Here is a 13,018-nt window from a genome sequence, read left to right as displayed (position 1 = left end):
GTACAGTACTTTGTTGTTATGTACTCAAGATTGAGGTATCCCTCATGAAACAGTCTAGTGCAATAAAACGTCGAGTCCTTGCAGCAATAATAATTATAATGGCAGTAAGAAAGATGTGTATAAGAGACAGCATTTACAGTGTTCGAATAAAGGACATAATAATACATCGCGTAGCACAGCTCTCAACGAATGTAGTCCCGTAAATAAATGTAGAAAGAAATTGTGTAGTAAAATGCCCCTAGCGGGACTCGAACCTGCGACCTCTCGCTGTCAAGGCGAGTGTCATTACCATTAGACGACGGAGGCTTCATGGTTGAACAGATTAAAATACCACCAGATACACTCCATTACACAATAGGTACGGCTAGAAACAATATAGTTGCATATAATATAAATCAAGATAGCCGTTAACACTGTTAAATTACATACAGTATAAATTGTGTTTCGTTATACTTCAACTTGATATTTCATTTGTTTCCTTATGCTATTCAACTAACGATCAGATATCAACAGAGTTCTCAGAGCGAATGAAAACAAAAATAAGAGGTTCAACAGTAGGTTTGATTGGACATTACAACATACTGTTGAAGTTATATATATATATATATATATATATATATATATATATCCTTATATATGTTTATATTTTTATATATATCATTATTTAAAAACATTATATGTACCTTTAATAATTTATATTATATATATATATATATATATATATATATAATATACACACATATATACATAAATATATACACACACATAATATATATATATATATATATACACATACGTATACACACACCCTCACACCGCACAAACACATACATACAGAGCATACATACATACATATATATCTTTTTTTTTTCACTTCAGCCTGGCTTTAATAACAGCTATATCGAACCTTTACTAACACAATAGGTCCCAAAGGTAGTATTGAATTGGAAGGCAAACTGTATAAACACACCATACAATAACAAAAGTACTGTATTACACAAATCAATGCTGTAATAACTATTTATTAAAAAGCTTTGATGCAATCAAAATACAGTAATACAGTTTGCAAAGATTTATGAAATATAGGTATTCGTAGTAGGACTACAATAATACATAATTCAGCTCATATGTTCATTAAACTATTATGAATTTACAGGACAATTATTATGGTAAATTTGTAACAATAAAAAAAAAAAAAAAACCTTAAAATCTACATTAACAGTATTCAAACTAAACATGATCATGCGAACAAATAAGAATCTTTGGTGCCATTATACAAGATATGATGCATGGTAAAAAAAATATCTTTGAGACTGTTCATGTTTTGACATTTCAATAGCACACAAATAAAGCTTTACACTAGAGATTCTTAATTAAACAAAAATAGATGTTAACATTAACTGGTTGAAAGCAAAGGCACAACATACTATTTTTCCAACATTAGTAGAACTGTTAGTGAATATAAAGTACACACATTAACAACGATAATGCAAGAATAGAATAACAGCTCCCCATACATCCATGAGGTACCTTGTTCTGATGACAGGGAGTCGAATGAATTCGTAGTTGTTTGTTGACATTTCCTATTATTAGTTTGATACTTTTAACTATGAAGATAGGCCTACTGAAACATTTTACCCATGGATTTTGTTTTTGTCACTTAAGATGAAAATAAGACAACCAAAGCAAAAATGGTATTTAATACACTATATATTTAATACCTCCTTGACCTAGGGTTGGTAAAGCAAGAAGAGAGACAAAGTTACATCATGGTATGGCCTTCATCTGTTTCAATTGATAATTGCTATCTAAAATATTCATAGTACGTCATTTCTATCTCTTTTTTTAATAAAAAAATTTACTGATGTGTGTTCATTAACAAAGCAACAGATCGATCAAACTAATCTCAGTGACTTGTAATATTTTTTTCTAATAACCATCTTTTTTGATACTTCTCAACTCTTTCTTTAAATGTTGACTTCTATAGCTATGTTTATTTTCAAAATGACGTTTTAAGTGAGCTTTGTACTTGTATCTCATAGGACACATTTTACATTTATGTGGATAGACATTGACATGACATCTACGATGATGTAAAAGTTGTCTTTCAAACTTAAAACTCTGAGAGCAGACATGACATTTAAATTTCTTTGAGTGTTCAGCGTCTTCATGGTCAGCGAATGCTTCCAACGTTGGAAATCTCTTCGAACAAAAGCCACATTTAAAGCTGTCATTTCTTTGTTTACTGTGATCATGGGATCCTGTTACTGCTGATGAAATGTTTGGTTTTCTCAAGGCTGATTCAGATTCCTTAAGCTGCTTCAACTTCTCTTTAGCATTCTGTTGTTCATTGTTTCTGTGACGTGTTGCACTAGTATTGAAAGACTTGTCATGCTCTTTCAGCACATGGCGGTCAAGATAACCAGGAACTCTGAATCCACGTCCACAAATTTTGCATATGTGCTGCCGAGCTTCTGTACATGCTCCAGAATGATTTTCAAATTCAGTGATTGATTTGAAGTTAGTTCCACAAAGTGTGCAGTTGTGATATATTACCTTGCACCGATTTAAGTTTTTGTGCTTCCTTAAACCTTTCAGGCTACCAAAAGAACACCCACATACCTTACATTTGATACATTTTTTGGCAATGTTACTATTTTGTTGCTTCGTAGTCCTTAAGAAGACATTTGTTTTGTGCGTGTTTTTATGTTTACCTAAACCAGCATTGTTCAAGAAAGTCTTCCCACATGTCTTACACATGAAGTTCTTGATGCGGTTATGAGCCATTTGCGCATGTCGTGCAAGATCCGTTTCATTTGAGAATGTCGCGCTACATTTGCTGCAGCCAAATACTTTGAATTCTGGACAACAAACAAAATCATGTTCAACAAGCTTGCCTTCATCTTGAAAGGATGTGCCACATTTACGACATATATATAGATCACTTGAAAGCGTAACAGAATTGTTTGTCGTTATCCTTTCTGATTCATTTTTAATTGCTTCATTTTTAGCCATGAGTTGCTTATTGTTTATCTGTAGTATTCGAGAAGAGCAGTTTTTCAGATGAGGAATGAGTGCCTTGTATTTGTTAAATGGTATGTAACAGTATTTACATTTAAAGCGACTCTTTGTAGTTGAGGACACTGCAGAAGACTCTGTTGGTGGATATCTGTCCTCTGCAATGTTTGGCATGCATGTCAATTCATGCGTTGCAAGGCCTTGTATTTTCTTGAAAGTCCTTCCACATACTTTGCAGAAAATTTCATTGGAAGAATCTGAAGATTCGGGATTGACAGATCCTGAAATGTAAGTATCAGCTCCGCTTATGATATCTGGCATGCAGGAGCGTTTGTGCCTCTGGAGACTTTGGATCCAACGAAAAGACTTGCCACAATCAGTACAAGGAAATCGTTTTGACTTTTGTTTGGCCTTGGTTTTTCTTTTCCTTTCAACACAAACCATCTTGTGTGCAATAAGCATGTTACGGTTTAAGAAGAATCTTGAGCACTTGGAGCATTTGTGAGAAACATATGACTTTGGTTCTTCTGGAATCTGACAATATTTCTTATGTTTCCCTAAGCCCTGTCCATTTAAAAATACCTTTCCACAATGTTCGCATGAAAAACTGGAAGTTAGCACAGGCATACTTACTCCTTTTGAACCATTAGCTTCTTTGGCTATTTGGGCACCTTTCATTATACCTGTACCTTGGTTTACATTTACTTTTTCTGAATGGTTCTTCAGTTCACAAGAAACTTTATGACCATTGAACAGTAGTATGGTTTTAAAGGTTTTATAGCATAGCTTGCAACTAAGAGACCTGCTTGTTTTACCTAAGGCAATAGGACAATGATTGACATGTTTGGAAAGACCTTTCAAGCAACGAAAACACTTTTTACAACCATTGCACATGTTCAACTTTAACTCCTTAATTCTACAGTCGATATATTCATCTGGATGTAACTTCCTCAGATGGACTTTTAATAGACTACACTTAAGGAAAGCTTTATTGCAGATAGCACATCCATAACGTTCTAGCATCTTATTTGACTTCTCTGAAAAAGCACAACAAACTCGTTCATGGGCATACAATTCTTTGCGGTAACCAAAAGCCACCTTGCAATACTGACAGTACACCGGCAGCTTCTTCATTCTATACGCCATTGATTTATTACGTGAACCAGTTTTACACAATGCTACGTGTCTTGTGTGTTGAGACTTACCATAGAATCCTCGTCTACATACTGGGCAGACTAAGATCGATTTTGCTTGGGAAGTGTCCTTTCTACATTGGTGTTTCTGATAGAAATTTCTATCTTGGAAGCTTGAGTTACAGGTGTTACAAAAATACACATGGTTGGCATTTTTGTTGTTCCAAGTCATCACTGAATCTTGAACAGCAGGTGAGAATTTTGGAGAAAGGCCTTTCTTCATGTGCATTAAAATATGATTCTTGAGATTGCAATTGAACTTGAAGCACCGCAAGCAGTAGTGGCATTTATATGGTCTATCGCCATGTTGCCGCTTCATATGATTCTGCAGAGATACATTTGTTAGGAACGTTGTTGTGCATTCCATGCATCTCAGCTGCTTCCCAGCAACTGACGAGAGTGGTGATGCAGAGTCTTTCTGTAAACCAGCTTTGCATAATTTCACATGCTTGATGAACTGAGTATGTACTGAGAAAGTGTAGCCACAGTAGTAGCAGATAAGTGATTCTCTTTCTGCCATGGCAGTAGACTCAACTTCCTCTTTGTGTGTACATTTTATGTGATTCAGTAGTTTGGAGCTAGCAGAGAACTTGAAGCTACAAAACTGACAGGCGAAAGGTTTGTCTGATAGGTGTTGATATTCATGTGAATCTAGAAATGCTTTGCTTTTAAATGTCTTCATACAGAATCGGCACTTTTGTGAGAGCTTGCCAGGATGCTTCAACCTAATGTGTGCTCTTAGGCTCCCGATTTTAGTAAAGCCAGTCCCACAAATAAAACATGGGAATGCTCTACCAACCTCTGAGCTGTGAAACACTTTAAAATGTTCATCCAAATCTGACTGCCTCTCAAAGCAAACAGAGCAGACTTTACAAATAGATAATTTTTGATTCATTGTATGTATCTCCTCATGTTTTAGTAAAGATCCCTTCTGAACAAACACCCTCCCACAGTAAGTACACCTATACCTTCCCAAATCCTCCATGTGTGTGTTTTCATGCTTCATCAACACACTCACATGAGCAAACCTTGCACCACACTGTTTACACATGTATGGTTCATTGCCTCGGATGGTTTTCCCTGGTTGACAGGTTCCTCTGTAGCACACTGGTTCTGTTCGGTTGTGTGGATTGTAATTGACAGGTTTCTCAATAAGTTCTAATTGGTTCTGTTGCAGATACTCATTCAGATCAAAACTAAGCTCATCATCTGAGAATAGAGAAACATATTACAGTAAAATACATTTAAAGAATGATAATGAAACAATAAAACATATTTACTAATAAAAGAAAATTAATAATATAAAAATTTAAAAAAAATTGATATTATTTAGTCTCAAAATACTTAAATAGAAATTACAAATACAAAGAACAATTCTACAAGATACAAAGAATGACCCAAAAAGTAAATACAGTACGTTAGGGTCCTCATATTAAAATAGAGAATATTATAATTATTGTATAATAATTTTAAAAAATTAAAAAAAATCAGTATGATTGAAAAACAGCAAAGACGAATAAAATACAGTAAAGCAGGAAATCATTAAAATAACATGCAAACAGTAAGTGGAAAAATTCAAATTAAAAGTTTCAAAATATTAAAATTAATTACAAACAATTTTAATTTATTTTTTAAGATTAATATTTAATAAAATTTACCTTAAAAACAATTTAAGCAGAGAATAATTGGATTATGTTCTCACATGGGACTTGCTAAAACCAGCATACTGTAAAGTGACCAAAACTAGAAAATTGACCTTTTTAATATTCATATTCTCTACTTTATAAGCTTAAAAATGACAGGTCATTTTAAACTTGAATAGACTTTATATTACTGCCGAAGATATGAGTGAAAGTATAACAGCCTCTCTGTACTAAAGTCTACAATACAGCCACATTCTTATGCTAATTACTCAGTTTAACTTTTAGCAACAATGCTGGTTTTGGAATGGCAAGCCTCATATACAGTACAATAAACAATTAACAAAAATATTAAATTTGACAATAAAGAGAAATTAATGATTATACAAAACATACAATGCCACTGTCAGGGAAATGATGTATGCTTACCCTCATTGACAGCAGACTGCTTAGCTAGGATGTCGGTGTTGCTGGTTGGTACTGGCTTGCTTATCTTACAACCAATGCTCTGTTCTAATAATGAATAGTCTATTGGACCAGAACCTTCTTGAGAAATAGGCAGGCCTGGTATTCTAACATCAGAGTCTTCTAGGGTACCAACAACCTCCACATCACCAGATACAAGAAGCTGGTTGATTTTATTAATTAACTTTGATGTGCGGAAGAAGATTGCCCCATTGTAAAGAACTGGCTCAAGATTTGACTCCCGACTGTTTCTTGCAAGGTTAACAAATATCATCCAGTTACACATTCGCTCGTTGAAGTTGTTGTCAAGATCTTCAGAAGTTTTTGATGATTGAAACTCCTAAATGAATAAAGAAAAATTTTTATGGGTTTACTTCGATTAGAGCCCTGCTTCTCAACCTTTTTTAGGTGGCGACCCATTTTCAGAATACACATTCTGTGGCTACCCAAGGCATACAGTATTGCCATAAAAAAAAATGTTGTCATGTTATGTGTTGACAGGTCCCAGGAATTTACTGTAGGCCTACAAGCCATCAACCTCGGCTAAGTTAAACACAAAGTAGCGGTAAAAAAAATCATTACGATTTTTATATACTGTACACATACTTAACAAAGTACACAAGACTTTTAATATGGAGGAATGACTGATTCGAAATACTGTAGAAGGAGGCCCCAGGAAGAACTCACAAATAGGGTGTTAATACCACCTCAGTCCCAATTGGTTTGGTCTGAGGTAAGAAAATTTATCATTACGATGGCTGGAAATTCCACTCTCAAACTTAAATTTGAATATAATTTTTTTCTTCAATTTTTAGAATATAAACAAAAAATTAGGTGGGGAGGTGGGGGATGGGTCCCCATTGAATCTGCCACTGTGGAGAATATTTGTTACACTCATAATTTTTAAATGTTTAATAAAATAATGATGAATTTTTGAGAAGTGCACAGTAACTTAGTAACTTATAGAACGTTTCAACAACTTATAGATAACGTATACCAACAAGTGCTTAGTGTGCTGCTGGCGTTCGCAAATTATGCCCAACGATAGTCGAACTTATGGACAGTGCGCAGCAGCGTATTACCGATGATCATGTGATGTAGCCTATAAAAAGGCTGCCACTCATCGATTCAAATCATAACCACACTAAACATGGCAGTATCAACATCATTGTCGCAGTTATTAATATTACCGTATCAACATCACCCCATGTTTACTGTACAGTTTATACCAATTCCCCTAAATGCTGCCAATACGCCATTATACAGTACCTGTAAGTTGGAAACACTTTCAGTAAATTCTGTGGTTGTCCGGAATATGCCAAATACGTCAATATGCATTGGAGATAAGTTTGATATAAGTTTCTCATACAGTCGGTTAGAAGTACATTGGTCATACGTTAGAAATAAGTTTTTGGTACTGTACGCTATACATTATCTCGACGTATTTTGACTTACAGTATGAGGAACTTAACAAGCAATATATATGTATACAATACAAGATAGAAACATTAAAATAGAAAGAAAAAGAAAATCCATTGTAACAAAGAGTATACAGATTGCTGGAGGTGGGTGGGGAGGCGGGTATACCAAAAGGAACAGAGTTCTTATACAATAAATGTTTGGGATCCACAAGCACTCATCAGCAAAACGTATAGTCAAACAAGAACGTTATATGAACGATTCCTTAAAAATTTTTTTAAATAAATTAAAATTACCATTACGCACATGTAAAGGAAGGCAATTCCAACAGTCAATAATTTTATGACAAAAAGAATGAGCAAGTTCGTTGCATCGGGGATTTCTATTACAAAGAGTAGGATATTCTTTTCTTACATTAAGGATGAAGTCAAACATGTTAATAATTGGGCTGTTGAACAATTCAAAGAAAAAAACACATATCGATAACTTTCTGAATTTTTTAAAGAGAAACAAAACCCAATTTGGCCATCCGGTCCTCATAGGAAATATATCCAATATCCCTAATCTTAAGAGAACAAGTCTGGCCAAGATAATACCTAGTGAAATCTCTCTGAATGCATTCAATCCTGGCAATATCACATTCCATATAGGGGTTCCATACTGGTGACGCATAATATAATATGGGAAGACATAGACTATTACACATAGTGAGTGAAAGTTTAGATCTGTCAGTGAAACATTTAATAAAACCAAGTACTCGGTTGGCTTTATTACAAATTGATTGAATATGGAGATGCCATTTTAGGTTTGATTGAATAACGCCAAGGTAGTAATGCTCACTCTGGCGTGGAATTTCAATATGATTAACTTTGTATGAAAATAGCAGTGGGATTTGGCTCCGAGATCCCTAATCCAATATCCCTAATCCTAAGAGAACAAGTCTGGCCAAGATAATACCTAGTGAAATCTCTCTGAATGCATTAGACTATTACACATAGTGAGTGAAAGTTTAGATCGGCCAGTCTGGCGTGGAATTTCAATATGATTAACTTCGTATGAAAATAGCAGTGGGATTTGGCACCGAGATATTGTAAGAAAAACAGACTTAGAAGGATTGATGATCAATCTCAAAACTCCATGTGGCAATATTATTCAATTCGGATTGCAAGATTGCAGCTTGATGGCATCTTCATCAGAAGAAATGGACCTACAGTAAAAATAACAGTATCATCTGCATACATGAAAATTGAGGTGGGAGATGAAACAACGTTTTGCAAATCACTTGTGGAGGATAAAAAGAAGCGGCCCCAGTATAGAACCCTGAGGGACACCGGATTGAACAAAAACAGGCAGAGAGCATTCTCCACTAAAGATAACACTTTAAATAACAATTTCGTAAATAAATTCAGGTATTATTGATTGTATTTACTTGCTAAATACAGGGTGACCATTACAACAAGACTGGTTTTATTCAAGTAAATGTACTATGATACTTAAAAGAAATACAAAAAACCAGAAATGACGAATATTTAGCTAATAAATAAAAAATTTAATATATGATACTAATTCAACTTAATAAATCTTTTAATAAAAATAATAATTATGAGCTGAATTATTAAGTTGTTATTAAGTATACAATACTAAATACAACAAACTTAAAGTATCATATAGTACATTAAATTAAATAAATACAGCCTCATAGGCCTGATTATTAGATTGTCATATTTACTTAAATAATTAGCTGATATATAATAATATTAAAGTATCATATACTATATAGTACAGTACATTAAATAATACAGCCTAATAAGCCTAATTATTAGATACTTAAATAAATACAACCTAACAAGGTTGGAATAAGTAAATGTGTGATAGAAATTATGAAGCTCTATTCTATGAGTGAATTTAGCAATAAATACAACCTAATAAATTAGGCCTAGTTAATGCAATAAAGAAATAAGTGAACATATTTCTATTATTAGGTTGTATTATAACTGTTATTAAATGTACTATAATATTTAATATGTAAATAAATACAGATGTTATTAGATTGTATTTACTGTGATAAATTTAGTAAAATAAATTTAGTAAAATAAATATTTACTTACAACCTAATAAATAATTAGCCTAATTTAAATGGAGAAATAACTGATACTGTACTTCGCTTATTATGCTATGAACACAAAATTACCATATGAGTAGGATTAACTAGGTGTGTAATGGCTCCTCTCTATTTCTTAACCAAAACCCCTTCTGAAATGGATCATTCCTTTGTTAATGACATTTAATTCCTACTGATATTTCTTCCTACTGGCTTTATTTCATACATTCCATTTGTCTGTGACTTCCTATTAATAATAAAGACCTTTCCACATTTGTCTTGACAGTGTAAAAGTGTTACTGTATATGAAATTCAAAGTCGTCCATGTCTGTCAACAATGCTATATAATGTTTGTGGCTTTTACCCTTGATAGCTTTGTAAGACACTGGAAGAAAGTCTCTGCACTGTGGTGTTGAATTGTTGACTGCTGGTGGTGTTTCTGTTTCTGACAGTTTCAGAGTAAATTCCTGCAACTGATTGAATTGACTATATGGGGCATATCGTACAACATGCTTTTGAACTGGAATGGTGAAATGCATTTTATGGGTACCTGGAAGTGTTTTCACATCCTCCCAGCGACCATCTAGCATGCTTCGTTTTCCATCTAAGGTTGCCTTTGAGATGAATAGCGTGCTGTTTTTTTTTAACGTTATAATGGCATAATGAATAGTATTTAATGTTGAAATCAAGATCTGAACTGAATGATAGACTACAGCATGTATTTTAAAGATTTTGACCACTAATATAGCTTCCAAATACTTAGACATATGGTTTATTATACCCAATAGGTGGTTGTTGAGAGCTCTATTATGAAGCAAATAATTGTTATTTTCCAATAAATCATTATATATCGTTAGAACCTTTCCCAGGCCCATGTCTTTTGTCATTTATTTTTGTTTATTGAATATAACCAACTTTACAGTGAAAAGTTTGCTTAAAGATTTTTGTAATATCATTGGTCACAGACCGACAAGTCGGTCTGTGACTAATTTAGTCACAGACCGACTAAAATTAATTTAATAAAAATATGGATAAATAATTCCAAAAATTTAAGTAATCTTGTCAGTGTATGTTAGCCTAATAGCTTCAATGCGGTTTTATGAATTTCACAATGGTTGAAAGCTGCATGACTTTAATAAACTTGAAAAATGTTTTTTTTGGGTCACAGACCGACAAAAATATTAAGAAATATTTTTGCCCCACCTTAATATTGTTTTGTAAATGAATATTACTTTTTGTCACAAAAAACTAATTTAATATGCTAAGTGTTAAGTAAGATACTGTACTTCGCTTATTATGCTATGAACACAAAATTACCATATGAGTAGGATTAACTGGGTGTGTAATGGCTCCTGTCTATTTCTTAACCAAAACCCCTTCTGAAATGGATCATTCCTTTGTTAATGACATTAATTCCTACTGATATTTCTTCCTACTGGCTTTATTTCATACATTCCATTTGTCTGTGACTTCTTTATAATAAAGACCTTTCCACATTTGTCTTGACAGTGTAAAAGTGTTATAGGAAATTCAAAGTCGTCCATGTCTGTCCACAATGCTATATAATGTTTGTGGCTTTTACCATTGATAGCTTTGTATAAAGACACTGGAAGAAAGTCTCTGCACTGTGGTTTTGAATTGTTGACTGCTGGTGGTGTGTGACTAATTTAGTCACGGACCGACTAAAATTAATTTAATAAAAATATGGATAAATAAGTCCAAAAATTTAAGTAATCTTGTCAGTGTATGTTAGCCTAATAGCTTCAATGGTTTTATGAATTTCACAATGGTTGAAAGCTGCCTGACTTTAATAATAAACTTGAAAAATGTTTTTTTTTTTGGTCACAGACTGACAAAAATATTAAGAAATATTTTTGCCCCACCTTAATATTGTTTTGTAAATGAATATTACTTTTTGTCACAAAAAACTAATTTAATATGTTAAGTTCTCCGAATTAAAATAAAAATGACTGGCATGAACGGCAATTTTTTTATTTCCTAGAGTTTTTGAAAAAACTTGACATTTTCATATTTTTTATACTTTCAAAATTATGTAATTTCAAATTCCAAAATATTTTTATACATCCACACAAAAAAAGTTTCATCAAGGAATCATAAAAAAACATTTTTTAAGCTTTAGTTTGATATAAAACTTGTCTACATTCCTCAAGTTGAAAATATGCTAAATCTGAAAACCAGAGCCTTGCAGGCGTTAACGTTCCTATGCATGATACATGACTTAAAAAGTATATATACATACATATATATATATAAATATACTGTATATATATATATATATATATACGTATATACGTATGCTGTAATATAAATCAAGATAGCCGTTAACACTGTTATATATACATAAATCATCAAAGAAAGGTAAATACAGTGTACGAACACTGTATTTACCTTTCTTTGATGATTTATGTATATATATACGTATATATACTGTATATACGTACATATATACATATATATATAATATATATATATATATATATAAATAATATATAAATAATATATAAATAATAGATATATATATATAAATTATATATATATATATAAATATATATATATATACATAAATAATATATATTATATACTAGAAATTGCAAATTGCAAGTGAAGTGCTGCGAAGTACAACTGCATATAAATGTTCTTCGAACAGAATTATTTATGCGAGTCAAGTGAAAATAATGAATAATAAAAAATATATAACAAATAATTTATGTATATAGACGTATATATACTGTATATACACATATATACATATATATACGTATATATATGTAATTTTTCATTTTTGTCAAAAAGTGTCTATAGTGGTGAATATGGTTTAGGTTTTTTTTAATAAAGTTTCAAAAATTTCTATGTATGTGGAAAATGTAGTTGATTACCAAAGGTTACAAATTTTTATTTTGAAGACTGCATGGTCTTATGGGGCAAGTTTCCAAGGACGGGTTTTCTAGGGGCGAGTTGACTGCCAAAGAGTGTTGCCAAAGTGCGAGCCAGCGTGTTATTTGATCACAAGTGCGAGACATAGCAAGTGTGAGCCAGCGAGCCATGACGTCACGACAATAATAGATATGCGACGTTAACGAGTTGTGTGAGGTATCGGCTGAGATTTGTGGAGCACAATTCAAAAAACAACTATAGGTCTAATAATGAATTATTGTGATGTT

The 13,018-nt window shown here is 32.7% G+C and overlaps 1 protein-coding gene across 1 annotated transcript in view; it reads right to left on the bottom strand.

Moving 5' to 3' along the window:
• Positions 1–1,002: 1,002 nt before the first annotated feature.
• Positions 1,003–13,018, bottom strand: part of LOC117100090 (zinc finger protein 729-like) — a 17,861-nt gene continuing 5,845 nt past the window's right edge. Inside the window, exons 3-4 of the mRNA XM_033239642.1 lie at positions 6,281–6,656; positions 1,003–5,420 (exon numbers count right to left, since the gene is read on the bottom strand). Coding sequence (XP_033095533.1) covers positions 1,930–5,420; positions 6,281–6,656 — 3,867 coding nt within the window. The 3' untranslated portion in view covers positions 1,003–1,929. The remainder of the gene's footprint in view (positions 5,421–6,280; positions 6,657–13,018) is intronic.

Source organism: Anneissia japonica, unplaced genomic scaffold (assembly GCF_011630105.1).
Source record: "Anneissia japonica isolate Jap-2015-1 unplaced genomic scaffold, ASM1163010v1 scaffold439_len473750_cov173, whole genome shotgun sequence".
NCBI lineage: Eukaryota > Metazoa > Echinodermata > Crinoidea > Comatulida > Comatulidae > Anneissia > Anneissia japonica.
The sequence above is the reverse complement of the archived record's forward strand: the minus strand, read 5'-3'. Positions and strand labels throughout refer to the sequence as shown.